The sequence below is a fragment of the Mesoplodon bidens genome (genome assembly GCF_964165515.1).
Source record: "Mesoplodon bidens genome assembly, chromosome: 18".
Lineage (NCBI taxonomy): Eukaryota > Metazoa > Chordata > Mammalia > Artiodactyla > Ziphiidae > Mesoplodon > Mesoplodon bidens.
The window spans coordinates 37,264,038-37,288,321 of NC_138175.1; the positions used below are offsets into that span (position 1 = coordinate 37,264,038).

Consider the following 24,284-nt stretch of genomic DNA (forward strand, 5'->3'; position numbering starts at 1 on the left):
TATCCTCTGGATCTTACTGCATCAGTTATCCCCCCTTTGCCTTCAGAATCGTCTCATTCCACCCTCTTTTCCTCCCAATCTTTATTTAAATATGCGCAAGTCTCCCCAGACTTAAAAATGTTTTTGTGACTCTAGACAGCTTTCTCTACTTTATGACCTCAAACTCACCTTGCCACAGTCTGGCTTCAGGCCATTCCACTCTACTAAACCTCTCATTCAATCCCAGTGGCTTCTAATTGATAAATCCAGTGGATTCTTCACAGCCTTATGTCACCAGATTTTTGTCTACATTGGGCTGTTGATAACTTACTCGTAAACTTTTCTGGTTCTCTCTATATTCTCTCTCATTGTTCCTATACCATCTCTTCAGAAAACTCTTCTCACCTTGACCTCTTAAATACTGGTATTTCTGAGGGTTCCATTCTCAGCCCTTGGTTCTCTGCATGTTCTTCATCTACTTTGGCTATTTTAATTACGATTTAGAAGCTTAGGACTTTTAAATCCCTGTATCTGGGCCTCACACTTGTGTGTATAACTGCCTGATGGATCTTACCCTGAATGCTCTACCAAAGGCACCACAAACCTGAAACTATCTTCTCTCCCCTAAAACCGTTCTTAGTTTTCTGTTTATCTCAGGTGGTGGTACTATCATTCACCTCATCATTCAAACCAGAAATGTGGAAGTCATCTTTCATTTCCCTTTCTCTTTCGTTTCATCTCTCCCTTTCCCCTCATCCAACTCGTCATTGCATTCTACAGTATTCACAACTAAACAAGAATTAGTATAATTTCCTAACCAATCTTTGTTTCCTCTGTGTGTATACTTCATAAGTTGCAGTGTGTCCATGAATTTCTCACTCTGAAAGTCTCAATATTCTGTTTATACCATTACCCAACTAACAAAATGACCATTATATTTCATTTTACATAATTTAAAACAAATATTATAATACATAGAAAAAATGTTGCAGTGGCCGCCAAATTAACTAATATAAGGAATGCCTTCAAATAAAGATAAATTAAAACATTGCAAAATCTCTTCTCACCACTTATTTGACAGGAGGTTAGCATTCAGTCTTTCATCCTATTAAGTTTTGCCTTTCAATTGGCATTGCTCTACAAAAGATGCTTGTTTCCTCTCTTCATTCAAGAAACATTTACCTTCTGCCCACTGACTCTCCTAGCCTAGCTGCTATCTGGGGAATAAAGGTATTGCTTTTGCCCAGAGCTCAAGTGAACTTTATTCTGGACATCAAGTTTATCATCTCTTTTGAATATTTCTAATTGTCAGTAGTCTGTATTACAGGAACACTTGAATAATTTTAGTAATTTCAAAGTGGAAGTTATATATATAAACTTAGCTGAGAATTCTACATTTACCAATAGCTGGGCAGCATGGATTTCAGAGCAACAACTCAAAAACAATTGTTTCATTTTTTTAGAGAATTCCTAATGGGCTTATTTGTGTTTCTTCTTAATTTGTTTTTCTTCTGTGTGTAAAACTGCCTTTCTTAAGGTTTACACAGAAAGATATATCCCCAAATTGAAGCTCTTTTCCTTCCATGTGAGCCTAGGCTGATAATGAAATTGGGGAATTAAGAGGAAGAGAGTTAAGGACAATCTAGAAGAGCAGAACTCACTAGATAGAAATGACTAAACTGAACCCACAAGCTCTAAGAGCAGCCAGGGAGAAAATCAAACTTAAAGTTAAATGATCCATCAGCTACCTTCCTTTTTTTTTTTTTTTTTTTTTTTTTTTTTGCTGTATGCGGGCCTCTCACTGCTGTGGCCTCTCCCGTTGCGGAGCACAGGCTCCGGACACACAGGCTCCGCGGCCATGGCTCGCGGGCCCAGCCGCTGCGCGGCATGTGGGATCTTCCGGGATAGGGGCACGAACCCGTGTCCCCTGCATCGGCAGGCGGACTCTCAACCACTGCGCCACCAGGGAAGCCCTACCTTCCTTTTTTAATGAGAAATAAGACAGATGCACATAGAGTATTAACAATAACAATTTAAAATACCCCGAACTTTGTCACGTGGTAGCTTATCAAGAAATAACAACGATTTTATAGCCTTGAAGAGAAATGAAAACCAGCCTCAAAAGGCTGCACACTAGATGTGTAAATATTGGCCTATTCAGAGAAGTGGCATCTGATATATGCGTTTTACCTGTTATGTCACTTAAACATTTCCCACAGGTATTTTCTGTGGGTTAAAATTTTCTGCACACATTGTGTGAAATGGAGAAGACAAGTGTCAAAACCATAGAATTGTACTTTTTTTTTTTGGCCTTGCCACGCAGCATGTGGGATCTTAGTTCCCTGACCAGGGATCGAACCCGTGCTCCCTGCAGTGGAAGCGTGGAGTCCTAATCACTGGACCACCAGGGAATTCCCTATTTTTTTTAACAGCTTTACTGAGGTATAATTCACTTGCCATACAATTCACCCACTTACTATATACAATTCAGTGGCTTTTAGTATATTCACGGAGTTGTGCATCCATTACCACAATCACCTTTGCAACATTTCTTTACCCTAAAAATAAGCACACCTGCCTTAAGCCATCACTCCAATCTCACCATCCCTAAGAAACGACTCATTTTCTATCAGTTTTGCCTATTCCTAACATTTCATATTAATGCAATCATACAATACATGGTAATCTATGACTGACTTGTTTGACTTAGCATAATGTTTTCAGTGTTCATCCATGTGGTAGCATGTATCAGTACTTCATTTCTTTTTGTTGTTGAATAATATTCCATTGTATGGATACACCACGTTTCATTTAGTTCAGTTGGTATATATTTGGGTTGTTTCTACTTTTTCGGCTATTATGAATAACAGACCTATGAACATTCATATACAGATTTTTCTGTGGACATGTTTTCGTTTCTCTTGAAATATACCTAGAAGTGGAATATACTTAGAAATGGAACTCTTTGTTGAACCATTTGAGGAACTACCAGATTATTTGTGAAAGCATCTACACTATTTTATATTACCATCAGCTATGTATGAGAGTTCCAATTTTTGCATAAACTCACCAGTATTTGCTATTACCTGTCTTTTTTATTGTTGCCATCCTAATAGGTGTAAAGTGTTATCTCATTGTGGTTTGCAGTTTCCTGATGACTCATGATGTTGAGCTTTTTCTGTGCTTAATGGCCATTTGTGTATCTTGCTTGGATAGTTGTCCATTTTGATCCTTTGCCCATTTTATTTTTAACATTTATTTATTTATAAATTGTTATAAATAGTTTTAGTTGCAGCACATGGGCTTTTCACTTCATTGCAGTGCACGGGCTTCTCTCTAGTTGTAGCACGTGGGCTCTGTAGTTGCGGCACATGGGCTTAGTTGCCCCTTGGCATGTGGGATCTTAGTTCCCCAACCAGAGATCGAACCTGCGTCCCCTGCATTGCAAGACAGATTCTTAACCATTGGACCACCAGGGATCTTAACCACTGGACCACCAGGGAAGCCCCCTTTGCCCCCTTTTTTTTTTTTTTTTTTTTTTTTTGCGGTACATGGGCCTCTCACTGCTGTGGCCTCTCCCGCTGCGGAGCACAGGCTCCGGACGTGCAGGCTCAGTGGCCATGGCTCACGGGCCCAGCTGTTCCGTGGCATGTGGGATCCTCCTGGACCGGGGCACGAACCCATGTCCCCCGCATCGGCAGGCGGACTCTCAACCACTGCACCACCAGGGAAGCCCCCCTTTTTAAAATTGAGTTATTTTTCTTTTTATTGTTGAGTTATAATAACTCTTTATATATCCTAGATACAAGGCTCTTGTCAGATACATGATTTAGAAAATTTTCTCCCATTCTGTGGGTTGTCTTTTCATTTTCTTGATGGTGTCCGTTGAACCACAAATGTTTTCGTCTTGACAGTGTCAAGCTTATATTTTCTTTTATTGCTTGTGTTTCTAGTGTTTTCTCATGAAGGAGTACCATATATTTTTAATGGCTTTATTGAGCCTTGATTGACAGATAGTAAACTTCACATATTTAAAGTGTGTACATTGACAAGTTTTGACATATACATATACCTGTCAAAGTCTGTTGCCCACATATTATTTGGGATATTTGTTTTTTATGATTGCATTTTGGAAGTTCTTTATATACAAATCCTCTTATTACAAATATTTCCTCTCATCTCTGGCTTGTCTTTTCATTCTGTGAACACTGTCTTTCAAAGGGCAGAAGTGCTTAATTTTGAAAAAGTCCAATTTATTGATTTTTTCTTTAATGGATTATGATTTTTAGTGTCACATCTAAGAAATTTTCACCTAATTCAGTCACAAAGATTGCCTCCTATGCTTTCCCCTCAAATTTTTATAGTTCTACATTTTACTTGTAGGTCTTTGATCCATTTTGAGTTAATTATTCTATATGATGCAAGATATGGATCCAAGTTCACTTTTTGGTAAATTGTTCCAGCACCATTTGTTGAAAAGACATCTTCTTTCCACGTAATTGCCTTTGATCTTTGCTGAAAATCAATTAACCATATGTGTGTTGGTGAGTATATTTCTTCACTCTATTCTGTTCCAATGATCTACTGTCCATCTTCGCAGCAGTACCACATGCTTTAATTACTGTTGGTTTACAATGAATAGTGAATTCAGGTAATGTAAATCCTTAAACTTTATTCTTCTCTACCAACATCATTTTGGCCATTCTAGGTCCTTGACATTTTCTGTGAATTTTAGGATCAGTTCATCAATTTCTGGAAAAAAAAAAAAAAAGTCTCCTGAGATTTTGATTGATATTACATTGAATCTGTAAGTCAATATGGAGATAACTGACATATTAACAATATCGAATCTTCTGCCCAATATCGAGTCTTCTGCCCATGACCACTGTATGTGTGGATGTGTGTGTGTCCTTTTATTTTATTTAGGTCTTTAATTTTCTCAGGAGTGTGTAACAGCTTTCAGTGTACAGGTCTTGTTCATCTTTTGTCAGTATGCAAGTATTACATTTTTTATTGCTTTTGTCACTTGTACATTTTTATTGAAACTCCTGATTGTTGTTTGCTAGCATACAGAAATACAACTGACTTTTGTATATTGATCTTGTATTCTGCCACCTAGCTCTATGTACTTATTAGTTCTACTAGGTTTTTTAATAGATATTATAGGATTTTCTAAATAGGTGGTCAGATAATTTATGAATAAAGACTGTTTTTCTTCTTCCTTTCCAATCTTGTTCCCTTTTCTTTGTTTTGTTTTGTTTTGTTTTGTTTTGCCATTTACAATGGCTACAACCTGTAATTCAATGTTGAATGGATATGGTGAGAGCAGACATCATTGTCTTGGAGGAACAGTGATCTTAGGAAGACAACATTCAGTCTTTCAGTATTAGTATGATGTTCAGTGTACGTTTTCTGTGGACACCCTGTATAATGTTGAGAAAGTTCCTTCTATTCCTAGTTTGCTACAATTTTGGATCAGGAATGGATATTGGATTTTGTCAAATATTTTTCTGCCTTTATTGAGATGATCATATGGTGTTCCTTTTTGAATTTATTAATCTAGTGAATTGAACTGATTTATTTTAAAATATTAAAGCAACTTTGCATTCCTGCAATAAACCCAAGTTGATCATGATTTTTTATCTTTTTATTCTATCTGTAGTCTTCAATTTTCAAGGTACTTAGTTCACTGAAACATGTCCATATCAGAATCATGTCGTATCTTTGCATGGTTCTCTGGTTATCATGAAGCAAGATATGTATGAGTTTGAGTGAACACTGTACCATGCAAAGCAAGATCTGACTCTACTGTTGGATTTGATTTTCTAGAGTGTTGTTAAAAATTTTCGCATCTGTGTTCGTGAAGAATATTGGTCTGTAGTTTTCTTATAATATCTTTGTCTAATTTGATGTGTAATGTGGCTTCTTAGATGAGTTGGGAGGCATGTCTCTCTCAACAATTTTCTAAAGAGTTTCTGTAGAATGGGTATTATATATCCTGTAAAAATTTGGTAGAATTCATCAGTGAAGCCATCTGGACCTGGGGTTTGCAGAAGGCCTAAAACTGCAATTTGAATTTCTTTCTTTATCTTATGAATGAGCTTTGATCATTTTTGACTTCCAAGGATTTTGTTCATTTCATCTAACCTGTCAATTATATTGGCACAAAAATTTTTATAACATTACTTTATTATCCTTTTAATATCAGTAAAATCTGTTGTGCTGTTACCTGTCTCATTCCTGTTATTTGTACTTTGTATCTTCTCACTTTTTAGTTTTTTTAAATGGCCATTCTCATTGGAAGTTTATCAGTTTTAAAATTGTTCTTCCTGAAGAACTGGCTTTTGGTTTCATTGATTTTTCTCTATTGTTTTCCTGTTTTCTACTTCTTTGCTTTCCTCTATGATATTATTTCATTTCTTCTGCTTATTTTAAATTTTATTTCCGCTTATACTTCAGTTTCTTAAGGAAGAAAGTGAGATCATTGATTTGAGATCTTTCCTCTTTTCTAATAAAGTGTTTAGTGCTATAAATTTCCATCTAAATACTGCTTTAGTGACATACTGCAAATCTTGATATGCTGTATCTTTATTTTCATTCAGTTCAAAGTATTTTGTCATTTCCCTGTGCTACACTGAACATTGTGGTACATGTCTCTTTTTGGATTATGGTTTTCTCAGGGTATATGCCCAGTAGTGGGATTGCTGAGTCATACGGTAGTCCTGTTTTTAGTTTTTTAAGGAACCTTCATACTGTTCTCCATAGTGGCTGTATCAATTTACATTCCCACCAACAGTGCAAGAGGGTTCCCTTTTCTACACACCCTCTCCAGCATTTATTGTTTGTGGATTTTTTTGGTGGATTTTTTTGATGATGGCCATTCTGACCAGTATGAGGTGATACCTCATTGTAGTTTTGATTTGCATTTCTCTAATGATTAGTGATGATATTGATCATCCTTTCATGTATTTGTTGGCAATCTGTATATCTTCTTTGGAGAAATGTCTGTTTAGGTCTCCTACCTATTTTTGAATTGGGTTGTTTGTTTTTTTTGATACTGAGCTGCATGAGCTCCTTGTATATTTTGGAGACTAATCCTTTGTCAGTTGGTTTGTTGGCAAATATTTTCTCCCATTCTGAGGGTTGTCTTTTCATCTTGTTTATGGTTTCCTTTGCTGTGCAGAAGCTTTCAAGTTTCATTAGGTCCCATTTGTTTATTTTTGTTTTTATTTCCATTTCTCTATGAGGTGGGTCAAAAAGGATCTTGCTGTGATTTATGTCATAGAATGTTCTGCCTATGTTTTCCTCTAAGAGTTTTATAGTGTCTGGCCTTACATGTAAGTCTTTAATCCATTTTGAGTTTATTTTTGTGTATGGTGTTAGGGAGTCTTATAATTTCATTCTTTTCCATGTAGCTGTCGAGTTTTCCCAGCACCACTTACTGAACAGGCTGTCTTTTCTCCATTGTATATTCTTGCCTCCTTTATCAAAGATAAAGTGACCGTATGTGTGTGGGTTTATCTCTGGGCTTTCTATCCTGTTTCATTGCTCTGTATTTCTGTTTTTGTGCGATACCATACTTTCTTGATTACGTTACCTTTGTAGTATACTCAGAAGTCAGGGAGCCTGATTCCCCCAACTCCATTTTCCTTTCTCAAGATTGCTTTGGCTATTGGGGGTCTTTTGTGTTTCCATACAAATTGTGAAATTTTTTGCTCTAGTTCTGTGGAAAATGCCATTGGTAGTTTGATAAGGATTGCACTGAATCTGTAGATTGCTTTGGGTAGTATAGTCATTTTCACAATATTGTTTCTTCCAATCCAAGAACATGGTATATCTCTCCAGCTGTTTGTATCATCTTTAATTTCTTTCATCAGTGTCTTATAGTTTTCTGCACACAGGTCTTTTGTCTCCTTAGGTAGGTTTATTCCTAGATATTTTATTCTTTTTGTGGCAATGGTAAATTGCAGTGTTTCCTTAATTTCTCTTTCAAATTTTTGTCATTACTGTGTAGGAATGCAGTAGATATCTGTGCATTAATTTTGTATCCTGCTGCTTTACCAAATTCATTGATTAGCTCTAGTAGTTTTCTGGTAGCTTCTTTAGGATTCTGTATGTATAGTATCATGTCATCTGCAAAGAGTGACAGTTTTACTTCTTCTTTTCCGATTTGGATTCCTTTTATTTCTTTTTCTTTGCTGATTGCTATGGCTAAGACTTCCAAAACTATGTTGAATAATAGTGGTGAGAGTGGGCAACCTTGTCTTGTTCCTGATCTTAGAGGAAATACTTTCAGTTTTTCATCATTAAGACTGATGTTTGCTCTGGGTTTGTCATATATGGCCTTTATTATGTTGAGGTAGGTTCCCTCTATGCCTACTTTCTGGAGAGGTTTTATCAAAAATTGCTGTTGAATTTTGTCAAAAGCTTTTTCTACATCTACTGAGATGGTCATATGGTTTTTATCCTTCAGTTTGTTAATATGGTGTATCACATTGATTGATTTGCATATGTTGAAGAATCCTTGCATTCCTGGGATAAACCCCAACTGATCATGGTGTATGATCCTTTTAATGTGCTGTGGGATTCTGTTTGCTAGTATTGTGTTGAGGATTTTTGCATCTATATTCATCAGTGATATTGGCCTGTAGTTTTCTTTCTTTGTGACATCTTTGTCTGATTTTGGTAGCAGGGTGATGGTGGCCTCATAGAATGAGTTTGGGAGTGTTCCTCCCTCTTTTATATTTTGGAAAAGTTTGAAAAGGAGAGGTGTTAGCTCTTCTCTAAATGTTTGATAGAATTCGCCTGTGAAGCCATCTGGTCCTGGGCTTCTGTTTGTTGGAACGTTTTTAATCACATTTTCAATTTCAGTGCTTGTGATTGGTCTGTTTACATTTTTCTTCCTGGTTCAGTCTCAGAAGGTTGTGCTTTTCTAAGAATGTGTCCATTGCTTCCAGGTTGTCCATTTTATTGGCATATAGTTGCTAGTAGTAATTTCTCATGATCCTTTGTATTTCTATAGTGTCAGTTGTTACTTCTTTTTCATTTCTAATTCTGTTGATTTCAGTCTTCTCCCTTTTTTTCTTAATGAGTCTGGCTAATGTTTTATCAATTTTATTTATCTAATCAAAGAACCAGCTTTTAGTCTTATTGATCTTTGCTATTGTTTTCTTCATTTCTTTTTCCTTTATTTCTAATCTCATCTTTATGATTTCTTTGCTTCTGCTAACTTTGAGGGGTTTTTTAATTCTTCTTTCTCTGATTGCTTTAGGTGTAAGGTTAGGTTGTTTATTTGACATTTTTCTTGTTTCTTGAGGAAGGATTGTATTACTATAAACTTCTGTCTTAGAACTTCTTTTGCTGCATCCCATAGGTTTTGGGTCATCGTGTTTTCATCGTCATTCATTTCTAGGTATTTTTTGATTTCCTCTTTGATTCTTTCAGTGATCTCTTGGTCATTTAGTAGTGTATTGTTTAGCTCCATGTGTTTGTATTTTTTACACATTTTTTCCTGTAATTGATATCTAGTCTCATAGCATTGTGGTCGGAAAAGATACTTGATACAATTTCAATTTTCTTAAATTTACCAAGGCTTGATTTGTGACCCAAGATATGATCTATCCTGGAGAATGTTCCATGAGCACTTGAGAAGAAAGTATATTCTGTTGTTTTTGGATGGAATGTCCTATAAATATCAATTAAGTCCATCTTGTTTAATGTATCACTTAAAGCTTGTGTTTCCTTATTTACTTTCATTTTGGATGATCTGTCCATTGGTGAAAGTGGGGTGTTAAAATCCCCTACTATGATTGTGTTGCTGTCGATTTCCCCTTTTATGGCTGTTAGCATTCTCCTTATGTATTGAGGTGCTCCTGTGTTGGGTGCAGAAATATTTACAATTGTTATATCTTCTTCTTGGATGGATCCCTTGATCATTATGTAGTGTTCTTCCTTGTCTCTTGTAACATTCTTTATTTTAAAGTCTATTTTATCTGATATGAGTATTGCTACTCCGGCTTTCTTTTGATTTCCATTTGCATGGAATATCTTTTTCCATCCCCTTGCTTTCAGTCTGTATGTGTCCCTAGGTCTGAAGTGGGTCTCTTGTAGACAGCATATATACAGGTCTTTTTGTATCCATTCAGCCAGTCTGTGTCTTTTGGTTGAAGCATGTAATCCATTTATATTTGAGGTAGTTATTGATATGTATGTTCCTATTACCATTTTCTTAATTGTTTTGGATTTGTTATTTTAGGTCTTTTCCTTCTCTTGTGTTTCTTGCCTAGAGCAGTTCCTTTAGCATTTGTTGTAAAGCTGGTTTGGTGGTGCTGAATTCTCTTAACCTTTTCTTGTCTGTAAACATTTTAATTTCTCCATTGAATCTGAATGAGTCCCTTGCTGGGTAGAGTAATCTTGGTTGTAGGTTTTTCTCCTTCATCACTTTAAATGTGTCCTGCCACTCCCTTCTGGCTTGCAGAGTTTCTGCTGAATGGTCAGCTGTTAACCTTATGGAGATTCCCTTGTATGTTATGTGTTGCTTTTCCCTTGCTGCTTTTAATATTTTTTCTTTGTATTTACTATTTGATACTTTGATTAATATATGTCTTGGCATGTTTCTCTTTCGATTTATGCTGTATGGGACTCTCTGTGTTTCCTGGACTTGACTCTTTCCTTTCCCATGTTAGGGGAGTTTTCAACTATAATCTCTTCAACTATTTTCTCAGACCCTTTTTCTTTTCTTCTTCTGGGACTTCTATCATTAGAACGTTGGTGTGTTTAATGTTGTCCCCAAGGTCTCTGAGACTGTCCTCAATTCTTTTCATTCTTTTTTCTTTATTCTGCTCTGTGGTAGTTATTTCCACTATTTTATCTTCCAGGTCACTTATCCATTCTTCTTCCTCAGTTATTCTGCTATTGATTCCTTCTAGAGAGTTTCTAATTTCATGTATTGTGTTGTTCATCACTGTTTGTTTGCTCTTTAGTTCTTCTCGGTCCTAGTTAAATGTTTGTTTTATTTTCTCCATTCTATTTCCAAGATTTTGGATCATCTTTACTGTCATTACTCTGAATTCATTTTCAGGTAGACTGCCTATTTCCTCTTCATTTGTTTGGTCTGGTGGATTCTTACCTTGCTTCTTCATCTGCATATTTCTCTGTTGTCTCATTTTGTTTAACTTACTGTGTTTGGGGTCTCATTTTCACAGGCTGCAGGTTTGTAGTTCCCGTTGTTTTTGATGTCTGTCCCTAGTAGGTGAGCTTGGTTCAGTGGCTTGTGTAGGCTTCCTCGTGGAGGGGACTGGTGCCTGTGTTCTGGTGGGTGGGGCTGGGTCTTGTCTTTCTCATGGTCAGGGCCACGTCTGGTGGTGTGTTTGGGAATATCTGTGAACTTAGTATGATTTTAGGCAGCCTCTCTACTAATGAGTGGGGTTGTGTTCCTGTCTTGCTTGTTGTTTCGCATGGGGCATCCAGCACTGGAACTTGCTGGCCGTTGGGTGGAGCTGGGTGTTAGCGTTGAGATGGAGATCTCTGGGAGAACTCTTGCTGATATTACATGGGGCCGGGAGGTCTCTAGTGATCCAGTGTCCTGAACTCAGCTGTCCCACCTCAGAGGCTCAGGTCTGACACCAGGCCGGAGCACCAAGACTCTTTCAGCCACATGGCTGAGAAGAAAGGGGAGAAGAAAAGAAAAAATTTAAAACTTTTTTAAATTATTAAAATAAAAAAAATACTAAAATAGAGAGCAACCAAACCCATAAACAAATACACCAATGATAACAAGCACTAAAAAGTAAACTAAGATAAACATAAAAATCAGAAACAAATCAGCCTCAGACAGCAAACCCCAAGTGTACAGTTGCTCCCAAAGTCTACCGCCTCAATTTTAGGATGATTCGTTGTCTATTCAGGTATTCCACCAATGCAGGGTACATCAAGTTGACTGTGGAGGTGTAATCCACTGCTCCTGAGGCTGCACGGCGAAATTTCCCTTTCCCTTCTTTGTTCGCACAGCTCCTGGGGTTCAGCTTTGATTTGGGCCCCACCTCTGCATGTAGGTACTCTCAGGCATTTGTTCCCCACCCAGACAGGAGGGAGTTAAAGCAGCGGCTGATTAGGTCCCTCTTGCTCACTCAGTCCGGGGAGAGGGAGGGGTACAGTAGTCATAATTGGAATGCAGGGCGAGCCTGTGGCTGCAGAGGCCACCGTGATGTTGTAACAGCCTGAGATGCACCTGTGTTCTCCTGGGGACGTTGTCCCTGGATCACGGGACCCTGACAGTGGCAGGCTGCACAGGCTCCTGGTGGGGGGCGGTGGATAGTGACCTGTGCTTGCATACAGGATACTTGGTGGCGGCAGCAGCAGTGTTAGCATTTCATGCCAATCTCTGGGGTCCGAGCCAATAGCCACAGCTTGTGCCCATCTCTGGAGCTCACTTAAGCAGTGCCCTGCCTTCTGTGGGCACACAGGGAAGGAATCCCCTCTCCTCACACACCCTGAAACAATGGTCTCTTGCCTCTTCGGCATGTCTGAATTTCTATAAGTTCAATGTTTTTATATTCCACATACAAGCGATATCATACAGTATTTGTCTTTCTGTTTCTGATTTACTTCACTTAGCATAATGTCCTCTAGGTTCATTCATGGTGACACAAATGGTAGGATTTTCTTCTTTATTTAAGGCTGAATATTCCAGTGTATGTATATATCACATTTTCTTTATTCATTCACCCATTGATGGACACTTAGATTGTTTCCGTATCTTGACTATTGTGAATATTGCTGCAACAAACATGAGAGTTCAGATATCTCTTTGAGATGTTGGTTTCATTTCTTTTCAATATGTACCCAGAAGTGGGATTGCTGTATTATATGGTAGTTCAAATTTTAGTTTTTTGAGGAAACCTTACATTTTACATCTGCTTATGTCATTAACACCATGCTGTGTTGTTTAATTATCAGTTATCTTTAAAGATTTAAATAACAAGAAAATCTTTTCTGTTTGCCTACGTATTTCACATTTTCACTGCTCTTCATTCCTTTGTGTAAGTGCAGATACTCATCTGGTGTTATTTCCATCTGCCTGATGGACTTTAACATTTCTTATAGAGCAGGAGAAAAATATTGACATAAATGAGTATATAAGTATTATTAACCTTTTAGTGAAAGAAACCATACATTTTAAAAACAATAAAAGGCTGGGGTGAAATGTTTATAACATATCAGAGTAATAATAACAGCACATATAATAATAACAGCAGATATTGCAAGTGTGTTGTGCTATGTACTGGGCACTATATTAAACCATTTACCATGTATTTTCTCATTTAATCCTTACAACAGCCATTTGAGGTAATGTACTGTTGGGTTTTTTAAAAATTTTTATTGGAGTATAGTTGCTTTACAATGTTGTGTCAGTTTCTGCTGTACAGCAAAAGTGAATCAGTTATACATATACATATATCCCCTCTTCTTTTGATTTCCTTCCCATTTAGGTCACCACAGAGCATTGAGTAGAGTTCCCTGGGCTATATAGTAGATTCTCATTAGTTATCTGTTTTATACATAGTAGTGTATATATGTCAATCCCAATCTCCCAGTTCATCCCACCCCCCACCTTGGTATCCATAAGTTTGTTCTCTACATCTATGTATCTATTGCTGTACTGTTTTAACACTCATTTTGCAAATAAGAATATGAGAATAACAGGGGCTAATGTCCTTAACAATCAGAGATCTAAAATCCAATAATTTAAAAACTTTAAGTGCCAATTCTTAGAAGAAATATCAATAGATAATAAACATTAAAGTAATACTCAGCTTTTCTCATGGATTCAGGAGAATGAGGTAATTTTTAAGCTACCCAATTGACAAAAATAAGAAGCAGTGTTACTAATATTGGCAAGATATGAAGAAGGATATACTTGTACACTACTAGAGGTATAAATTGGTACATTTTTTAAGAAGGCCATTTAGCTTTACCTATCCACATTTAAAATACACATATCCTTTGACCAGATGACTTCATTTGGAAATCCTTATACAAATTCTCAAGGAAAAATAACGTGTGTGTGTGTGTGTGTGTGTGTGTGTGTGTGTGTGTGTAGGGAACAATTGAAGACAACCTGATTATCAATAGCAGGGTGTTAAAACGAATGATGGCATAGCTGTATAATGGAGTAAGCATTGAAAGGAATGAGCATGTAGGGAAACAGGCAGTTTGATGGGCTGCTGCTCGGGGGTATAAATTGGTACAACTTCTCTGGTGGGAGTTTTCAAAATAGATTTCAGAAGTCCTCATTCAGGTTGTATCCCTTTTCCCCATGTGTATGCTATGTTATTGAGTGGAAAGAAAAAAGTTGCAGAATAATATGTATAGTAGAACCCAACTGGGTTTGTTTGTTTTTTTTTGAAGGATATATGTACTTAAATATTTGTATGTTCCCAGAAGAAGGTTTGGAAAGATGCACACCAAGTTGTTAACAGTGATTTTCCCTGGAAAGGAGTAGTTCAACTTTTTAAATGTCTCTATTACTTGAATTTTATAATAACTTTTGCAATAGTTTTGAAAAAAAAAAAGTTTTAAAAGTTATATCAGTTGTAATTGCCAAAAACACATAGAGCAGTTGACTCAAAAGAAGCAAGACTGTTCTCCCCAAGGGTTTCCAAACCAAATAAATCAGAATTCTTTCTTCCTGGGCTTAAATGGAATTTTTTTCTATAGTTAAGATGTTGGGCTCTACCTGTAGGGCTCAGTGGAGTTTAAAAGAACTGAAATTTTATAGACCCCATGTTCCAGAGTATAAGACCAACCTGTTTTGTGAGCATTCAGACAAAAACCGTGGTGCATGGCATTTATCATCTTTACAAACTCATATCAAAAATTAAAATGACAAATTATGCAACTGCAGTTAGAGTTTTTGTTGTAGCTTATGTTGTGTGTTTGAAATTGTGCCCAGAGTTATAATGAAATCCTTTCATCCCTGTTGTGAAAAGGGAAACCAGTGGCAAATGATCACTCAAAACGTTGCCAGTGTGATGCATTGGTTATAAAAGATTATAGAGAGCTGCCTTGGGAATTCCCTGGCGGTCCAGTGGTTAAGACTCAGTGCTTTCACCGCCGTGGGCCCAGGTTTGATTCCTGGTCAGGGAACTAAGATCTCACAAGCTGCATGGCATAGCCAAAAAAAAAAAGAAAGGCCACCTTTATCACTGGTTCTCATGTTTTACTATAATCTAACAACAAAATAGAGTGTTCTTCATTTCTGTGAAATATCTAGTAAAATTGTTTAGCTACAAAGGTAGGATGGGTAAATTACCTGGAAAAAGTATTACAAATTAGAATTTTAAAATCAGTTATTAGACAGGAGACAAAGAAGAAATCATTATTCCTTCTAGTGGAATAACACTATTATATGTTAGGCCTTGATCAAAGCCACCTCATAGTTTTCCATGTAAATGTTATAATCTGGGAGTTTAAACTATTTGTGTTGGAATTTTTTATCTAGAAAAATAATGTGAAGCTAATCATATATCAAGTACATCAAGGAAATTGAATATTTTGCATATGTTTCCTTACTCTATTGAACACTGAAAAATTTACCTTTCTTATAATAGAACTTTTTTTTCTTTTCCAAATTGCCCAGACCTAAAGTAATATCCAAAGTAATATTTTCATATGGAAAAAAAGAAATCTGTCTTTATAGTTTTATTTAAAATAATTATTAGAGAAAACTGAGCAGTAATAAAATTTAAGCTTTTTAGCTTATTATTTTTCTATGTAAAATAGAGGGACCTGAAGGAATGCAAATATTAGAAAATGCCTATAAATAGGAGCCATTACATCAAATCACACCATTTACAAAAGTTACTTCTGTATTTAAAGAAATTATTTTTACGTGGCATGGTGTTGCACTACATAAGAGTGATGATAATACAAACACTTTTACTAAGATCTAAGTGGATGACAGGAATGTTCTAAGTATTTTGCACGCAGTATTTCATTTCTTTTTTACAACAATTTTTTAAGTACTCATGTTACTCAGTTTACAAATAAGGATCTGAGTCTTCAGGAGGTTAAATAACTTGTTTAAGGTCACATAACTGCTAAATGACAGAGCCAGAATTTGAATCCAGGTAATCTGGTTCCAAAATCTAAACTCATCACCACTTTGCCTATAGAGTAGGATTCAAAAGGGAGGACTTCATAGCTATGCAAAGTACAACACTTTTTTTTTTCTATCTTTTATCTGAGAGGTGCTCAGCAAAATCTACCCTACTGTCTCTTTGGGAAGCTCAAATTGTATCATTGTAGATTTACTGCTTTGGGTTTACAAGACTTGGGGATGTCAGGAATCTCTATTTAAAATTCAGACTTTTACCTAAGGAGTTATACAAATCTAAAGGGATGATGACAGTGTCCAGGAACTCAGTAATGAAACACAGGGTCGATGGCTGTGGAGCAGCAAGGAAGGGCGGAGAGATGGACTTGGAAATCACAAAAGAGGAGAGAGAGGCCAACAACTGACTAACCTCAGGATTTTTGCCAAAGGCTGAAAAACAATAGCCAACAATTTACGTTTTTTATGACTCAGGACAATAATTAGTAAGATGTAGGGATTTTTTTCACATTACTTCAGTGTATACCATTTACCATCTCTTTGATTCTAGTAAATACAGCATAGCTGATGCTACTCAGCATTGATATGTTATATTAACTAAATGCCATTACCTTTGTCTCACAGCAATCAGCAGGCCTTTTTACTGGAGAATGTCCCTTGTAATAATGCAAGCTGTGAGGGGGCACGTCGTATGTTTAAAGTCTACTGGGAACTGATGGACCTAAACCAAATCAGAGATGCAGTGGTTGCCACCTTCTTTGATATTTACGAAGATGTGAGTTCAGAGCTCTTCTGTGTGTTTGGAATCTAACTGCCGTCCACTTTATCTCACTTTCACCCTATTTGACCAGAAAATGTAGATGAGATTATGAAAGCAAATGAGTTAATTAAAGAAAGCTCCTTTTAATGTTAAATGACAGAGGGAACACATTTATTGATACCACTGACTGATCAGTACAGTGAAATATGAAAATGCTTTTATCTAATTTTATGCTTGTTTAGATTAAACCACTAGAGAATCATGCTCACAGCAATTGTGCATGTGCACGAGTAGAGAAAAGAACAGCCAACATATAACAGACCCTTAAACCTGCACAAGATCACAGAAGAATGGGGTCAGTATGTACTCTCTCTTAACCTAGTGAACTAGAGTTGGCATCTATTGCCACAGATTCTTGTGACTGTCTTCAGTTGCCAGGTGGCCTGGGAAAGGCGCTCAGGGCCCTGGTTTTCTTCTTTCTAATGTCAAAAGCCAGTTTATCAAGTGCTTCTGGGCATTGTTGAGGGAAAATAGAATCTCCCAAGCTGTTTTGTTCTTTAAAAGAAAGCCAGTTTATCACTCAGAAAAATAATAAATTCTGATAAAAATGTGTTAAATTCCAGAGTTAATATGTCACAGTATATCCTTGTAAAACAATTTGATTATTTTAAAACGTTAAATCTCCATCAAGACATGTCCAACCCTAAGCCCGGTAGGTTGTTTTTTTTTTTTTTTATAAGAGGCTAATTCTCAATTATATGAATTATCCAAGTCCTTATTTTCCTCTGTCTCTCTGCTACCAAATCTTGTGTTTGTTCACTTTTCATAAGCAATTTCCAAGCATAAAAGTAATTGGTAAAAATATCACAAGAGGAAAATCAAGAGAATTAACTACAAATCAATTTCTGTACATAAAAATATCATAAATGAAATTTAAAATGTGTTTAAATCTGGGAAATAAATTAGCTATGAAAGAATTAAATAATTAATATTCTTAACATAGAAAGGGTTTATTCAAACTGCTACAAGTCACCAAAAACTCCCACTGGAAAAACAGAACATGATTAAGGCAATTTACAGAAAAAACACAAGTAGCTAACATATGAAAAGATATGATAAATGATCAATCTCATTAAGAGTCAGCAGAATGGAAATTTAAATGAACACACCTTTTTTACCCCCAGTAAAATTAGCAAAGCTTCCCACTTTTTTAGGAAAAAAAAATAATGGGGGCCAGGGCAGATGAAAAGGTACCTTCTTTCTCTGATGATTGGAAACACTTTGGTACTCCATATCACAGACCTTTAAAACTTCATGCAGATATGACTGGAAGGAAGTACAAAGTGCTAACAGTTATTTTCAGAGATTAAAATTATAGGTGTTTTTCATTTTATTTATATTTTAATATTCAAGTTTTCTTATTTTTAATATTATTTTTATTTTAAACATCAAGTTGAATAAATAAGGTTTATATTTACATGGTAAACATATCATGCATTTTCATCATTTTTTTCATTCAGTCTAGTAGTTTGTTCTTACCATTTTTATCTTTTTTCCAGGGAATCTTGGACATTGTAGTACTAAGTAAAGGATATACAAAGAATGATTTTGCCATCCATACACTAAAAAATAACTTTGAAGCAGATGCTTATTTTGTTAAAGTCATTGGTGAGTATTTGTTTTGTATGTTTTATTATTACTATTAAGTATTAACATTTAATTTTTTTAACATCCTTATTGGAGTATAATTGCTTTACAATGGTGTGTTAGTTTCTGCTTTATAACAAAGTGAATCAGCTATACATATACATGTGTTCCCATATCTCTTCCCTCTTGCGCCTCCCTCCCTTCCACCCTCTCTATCCCACCTCTCTAGTTGGTCACAAAGTACCGAGCTGATCTCCCTGTGCTATGCGGCTGCTTCCCACTAGCTATCGGTTTTACATTTGGTAGTGTATATATGTCCATGCCACTCTCTCACTTTGTCACAGCTTACCCTTCCCCCTCCCCATGTCCTCTAGTCCATTCTCTTGTAGGTCTGAGTCTTTATTCCCATCCTGCCCCTAGGTTCTTCATGACCTTTTTTTTTTTTTTATATTCCATATATATGTGTTAGCATACGGTATTTGTCTTTCTCTTTCTGACTTACTTCACTCTGTATGACAGACTCTAGGTCCATCCACCTCACTACAAATAACTCAATTTCGTTTCTTTTTATGGCTGAGTAATATTCCAGTGTATATACATGCCACATCTTCTTTATCCATTTATCTGTTGATGGATGGTTAGGTTGCTTCCATGTCCTGGCTGTTGTAAATAGAGATGCAGTGAATATTGTGGTACGTGACTCTTTTTTTTTTTTTTTTTTCTTGTGGTACACGGGCCTCTCACTGTTGTGGCCTCTCCCGTTGCGGAGCACAGGCTCCGGACGCGCAGGCTCAGCGGCCATGGCTCATGGGCCCAGCTGCTCCACGGCATGTGGGATCTTCCCGGACCGGGGCACGAACCCGTGTCCCCTGCATCGGCAGGCGGACTCTCAACCACTGCGCCACCAGGGAAGCCCCCATGACTCTTTTTGAATTATGATTTTCTCAGGTTATATGCCCAGTAGTGGGATTGCTGGGTCATATGGTAGTTCTATTTTTATTTTTATGAGGAACCTCCATACTGTTCTCCATAGTGGCTTTATCAATTTACATTCCCACCAACAGTGCAAAAGGGTTCCCTTTTCTCCAGCATTTATCGTTTGTAGATTTTTTGATGATGGCCATTCTGACTGGTATGAGGTGATATCTCATTGTAGTTTTGATTTGCATTTCTGTAGTTATTAATGATGTTGAGCATTCTTTCATGTGTTTGTTGGCAGTCTGTATATCTTCTCTGGAGAAATGTCTATTTAGCTCTTCTGCCCATTTTTGGATTGAGTTGTTTGTTTTTTTGATATTGAGCTGCATGAGCTGATTGTAAATTTTGGAGATTAATCCTTTGTCAGTGCTTCATTTGGAAATATTTTCTCCCTTTCTGAGGGTTGTCTTTGCATCTTGTTTATGGTTTCCTTTGCTGTGCAGAAGCTTTTAAGTTTCATTAAGTCCCATTTCTTTATTTTTGTTTCTATTTCCATTTCTCTGGGAGGTGGGTCAAAAAGGATCTTTCTGTGATTTATAACATTTAATTTTGTATCCTCTCTGTCAACACACATTTTCCAAAGAGTAAAACATGCTCCTGCATGACGTATGTACAACTCTCCAAAGCAGATTATCAGCTTCAGTACAACAGTACCACCCTGTTCAAATTTTGCCAGCTGTCCCAACAATGGCTTCTTTCCTTCTGACCCAGAAGTCTGTCGAGGAACACCTACTGTCACATCTTCTCCAATCTGGAACAGCTCCTTTTCATGTCCTTATCAGTTTTAAAGAATACAGGCCTTACGTTCTGTAGGATAATCCTGTTTCTTCTTTACCCAGCTCAGGATACACATTCTTTGCAGAAACTCCACTACATGGAATTTAGTGGAACCAATGCTGTGGCCTCTCAGTACATCAAATCAGTAAGCATGTGATGTTGACCTGTCCTACCACCCTGGTGATAACCTTGATTATCTGGTCATCTTGATCACTACTACTAGGTTTCCCCACCTTAAATTCACTATTTCCCCCTTTGTAATTGATTAGTATTTTGTGGAGGGGTATTCTGATATTACTTTAATAGACTTTTCCATATCAAATTTCTACCTACCAGCCTTAGAGTCCATTGACAGCTCCTGCCTGAATCAACCATCTATTTGATAGGTATCAAAGAGTGATCCTATTTCCAACACCCCTGCATTTTTTAGTTGGCATTCTACTCTAAGGAAGATCTTTCACTTATCTCATTTATCAGTATAGATCTGTGTATTTGTATTTTATTCAATAAATAATATCATTTCTTTTAATGTTAAAATTGATCCCGGTGAGGGCAGTCGGAGCTCCTTCAGACTGGCTCCTTTATCTTTTTGACATGTGCTCTGGCAAAACAAGATATTCCAGGTGCATCATTTACTTCCCTTGTCCTAAGTCTAGAATCTGATCTCTTTCTTCAAGGAGCCCTGGTTCCTTTGAGTAGAGGATGGTATTTTAAAACACAGTTCTGGGTGCTCAGTGTGCTCATTGCTACTGGGCTGTTATTTCTTCTAGGTTTCCTCAATGGACAGAACTAAGAAATACAAGTAATGTCTCACACATACACAACACATATATACATATATTTGTATATTTATATATGTGTATATAACACGTGTATTTGTATACACAAATATACATACCTAAATATGTGTTATATACAACACATATATGTGTATATGTGTTGTATACAACACATATATGTGTATACAACACATATATTTGTATACACAAATATACATACCTAAAACTATTTTATATGTATAATAATGAATTCATACCATTACTTCCATTTCTAATCCAACACAGCATTTCAAGAGTTCCTTCTAATCTTTTCTGTTTGTAGACATCTTCTCTAACTCCCATTTTCCTCAGTATAGTTACTTATTTGTTCACTGTTACCTGTTCCCAACCATGCAAGCCATCTACCATCTCCTCCACCTAACACTTATGTTCATCGTAGAGATCCTGTACATGTTTTAAGTGTATGCCTAAGTATTTTATTTTCTTTGATGTGATTATAAATGTTATTGTGTTTTTAAGTTTAGTTTCCGCATGTTTGTTTTTAGTGTATTGAAATACAATTGATTTTTGTTTGTTGATCTTGTATACTGCACCCTTGCTCAACTCACTTATTAGTTCCAGGAGGGTTTTTTTAGATTCCATGGGATTTTCTACATACGAAATCATGTCATTTGCAAAGAGGGACAGTTTTATTTCTTCCTTTCCAATCTGTGCCCTTTTTTTTCTTTTTCTTCTTCTAGGTAGACTTTCCATTGCTATTGGTACGTTGAATAAGATTGGTGAGAGTGGACATCCGTGCCTTGTTTCTGATTTTAGGGAGAAAGCATTCCATCTTTCACCATTAAGAATGATATTAGCTTTTTAGCTCCGTCTTGTATTAAGGAAGTTTCCCCTATTTCTAGTTTGCTGAGAGTTTTATCATGAATTGGTGTTGAAAGGTAACTGTTTTTGTGTCACTGTTATTATAGTTGACATCAAGACAGCCATATCTGTTCATTTGTGAATGAAATGACACAGTATTTCATATAAATATTTATTACAGTTTTGAAGCCGTCATAAATAGCTGAACACAGAAAAGCGACAGAATAATGAATGAGTGTTGAGAGATTTATTTTGAGAAATGAAAATGACAGAAAATGTAATTTTCTTTTCTAACCAGCAAATTCACTCTTATTTGAATGAACTAAGAGTATCTCCCCATCTTCATTACTACTGCAGCCACAGAATACTGGTATTATGAGTCTAGCCATTTCTGTACTTCTTATCCATATGACTGTCTCCTGTTCTTTATGATTTTGAAGGGAGTATTATTTGGCTATTTCAGAGCTGCTCAAGAAAAAGTAAGCTTCTTTAAAGAATTAAGTAAATATACAACAAACTACTTGAAAATGAAATGACATATCTGAGGTTTTTCTTTAATACAGGCAAGTGGGAAATGGAGGATAGGTGAAATGACTTTGGCCACGTGTTGTTGACAGTTGAAGTTGTGTGAAGTATGAGTGGGATTCCTGATACTATTCTTTCTAATTTTGTTTATGTTTGAAAAATTACACGTAAAAATTTTAAAAACCCAAGAGTCTCTTGAGAGTCTGTGGCCTGTAACTTCCTAACCTAAGTCAAGGATGGGTATCACTGGTAGCACTGCCGTCACCTTAACAGTATCACAAGGAAAGTTTTCTCCAAACATCACCAAGCTCAGACCCAGAGATAGCCAATTTGGTGTAGGAAGTTTTAGTTTTAGAAAGCAAGATAACTTTGCACTTATAGATATTAACATAAATATTAATAACATGCTTTATAGAAAGGTCATGGGTAATGAGATAATTTAGAGCAATCATTTGTGAAAAATAACCTTCTAGTTGTCTTGAGATGCTCTTCCACTCTTTCCTTTGTTACTTGTTTTCCTTAAGCAGACAGTTACTAGTATATAATTACCCTTTTAAAGCCATCTACAATGTCCAGAGTTGATTTTGCTCTAAAGTAACTGTTACTCTAATGCTCAAACCAGCCTATGTTAAATGTCACTGTCTTAGTTAAGGAAATTCGGGTACTTAAGCTTCTGTATGTGGCTAGGGAAAGGTAATACTATCCTTCTGCCTGTTCCCTCACTGATTCCAACACCACAGATCTACAGAATGCTCTCCACACAGGGGACTCTGTATGTTGCAGAATTGGAGGGGTTCCCTAGCTCCCCTGAATCAGAACTAGCTCCTAGCTCTTATTTTTTTCTCTTATTCCTGTCAGATACATTAGAGGTTCTGCATTCTGATTCTACTAGTACTTAACGCAAATTTCTAACAAGCATATGTGGACCTGTATTTCCTTGGATTTTTAAAATTGTAACAGTATCTTCACCTTTCACTACCCAAATAAGATGAGACCTTGCAAAAGCTTTTATTTCCCTGCCTTCTTCCAGATTTTGTTGAAATAATGTGGAAGTTTATTTCTGGATGACTGATTTGGTAACAGTTACAACCGTGTTATCAATGATTGTTTAAACTTAACAAGTTTTATTGGCTTTATCGTCACCATTTACATATATACCACATCTTTACCTTTCTTCACTCGAATTCCTATTTCTTTTGATGGAATGCTTCCTCAAGAGATTTTCAGAAAGTTGTACATAGGCTAATATATTTTCTGAGTACTGTTGTGTCTTAAAATATCTTTTATTAAGCATAGGATTTTTTAATTTAAAAAATAATGAATGAAAGGTAGGTAATCAATAACAGGCAAAAGAAGTTTTCCATATAGAGTCTAAAATAATGTCTAAATGACAAGAATGGGTGGGATGGGGGTCTTTATTTCACATGTGATACTTGATTATGATATTTGCTTAGTATTCATGTGTCTTAAACAAAAACTAAAGACATTTTCAGAGACTGAATGTGAACAGTCACCCATAATCCAAGCAAGGATTTTTCATTTTAAATGCTACTAAAACCATTATACAACATTGACCTTTATAGCTTTGACTTTATTCTAGTTATCCTTGTCCCAACCTGCACATTGGTTTGGTGTTACAGTATTTATGCACAATTATTGCAGTTTTTTGGTTTTGGCATTTGTGTAAAGTAGCTAATGTAAACTGAATCACAAAGCTAGAAGCCAAGGTTTATACTTTAAATATCTTTAAGAATACATGGGCTAAAAAAATTGCAGAGGAAGGAAGACTCCCAAACTCATTCTATGAGGCCACCATCACCCTGATACCAAAACCAGACAAAGATACCACTAAAAAAAGATAATT

General features: G+C 36.3%; 1 protein-coding gene across 2 annotated transcripts in view; it reads left to right on the forward strand.

Annotated features, from left to right (window-relative positions):
* Nucleotides 1-24,284, forward strand: part of ITFG1 (integrin alpha FG-GAP repeat containing 1) — a 252,668-nt gene that overhangs the window by 153,909 nt on the left and 74,475 nt on the right. For both annotated transcript variants that reach the window (XM_081215339.1, XM_081215340.1), the window contains exons 11-12: nucleotides 16,718-16,868; nucleotides 18,413-18,521. In XM_081215339.1, coding sequence (XP_081071465.1) covers nucleotides 16,718-16,868; nucleotides 18,413-18,521 — 260 coding nt within the window. The remainder of the gene's footprint in view (nucleotides 1-16,717; nucleotides 16,869-18,412; nucleotides 18,522-24,284) is intronic.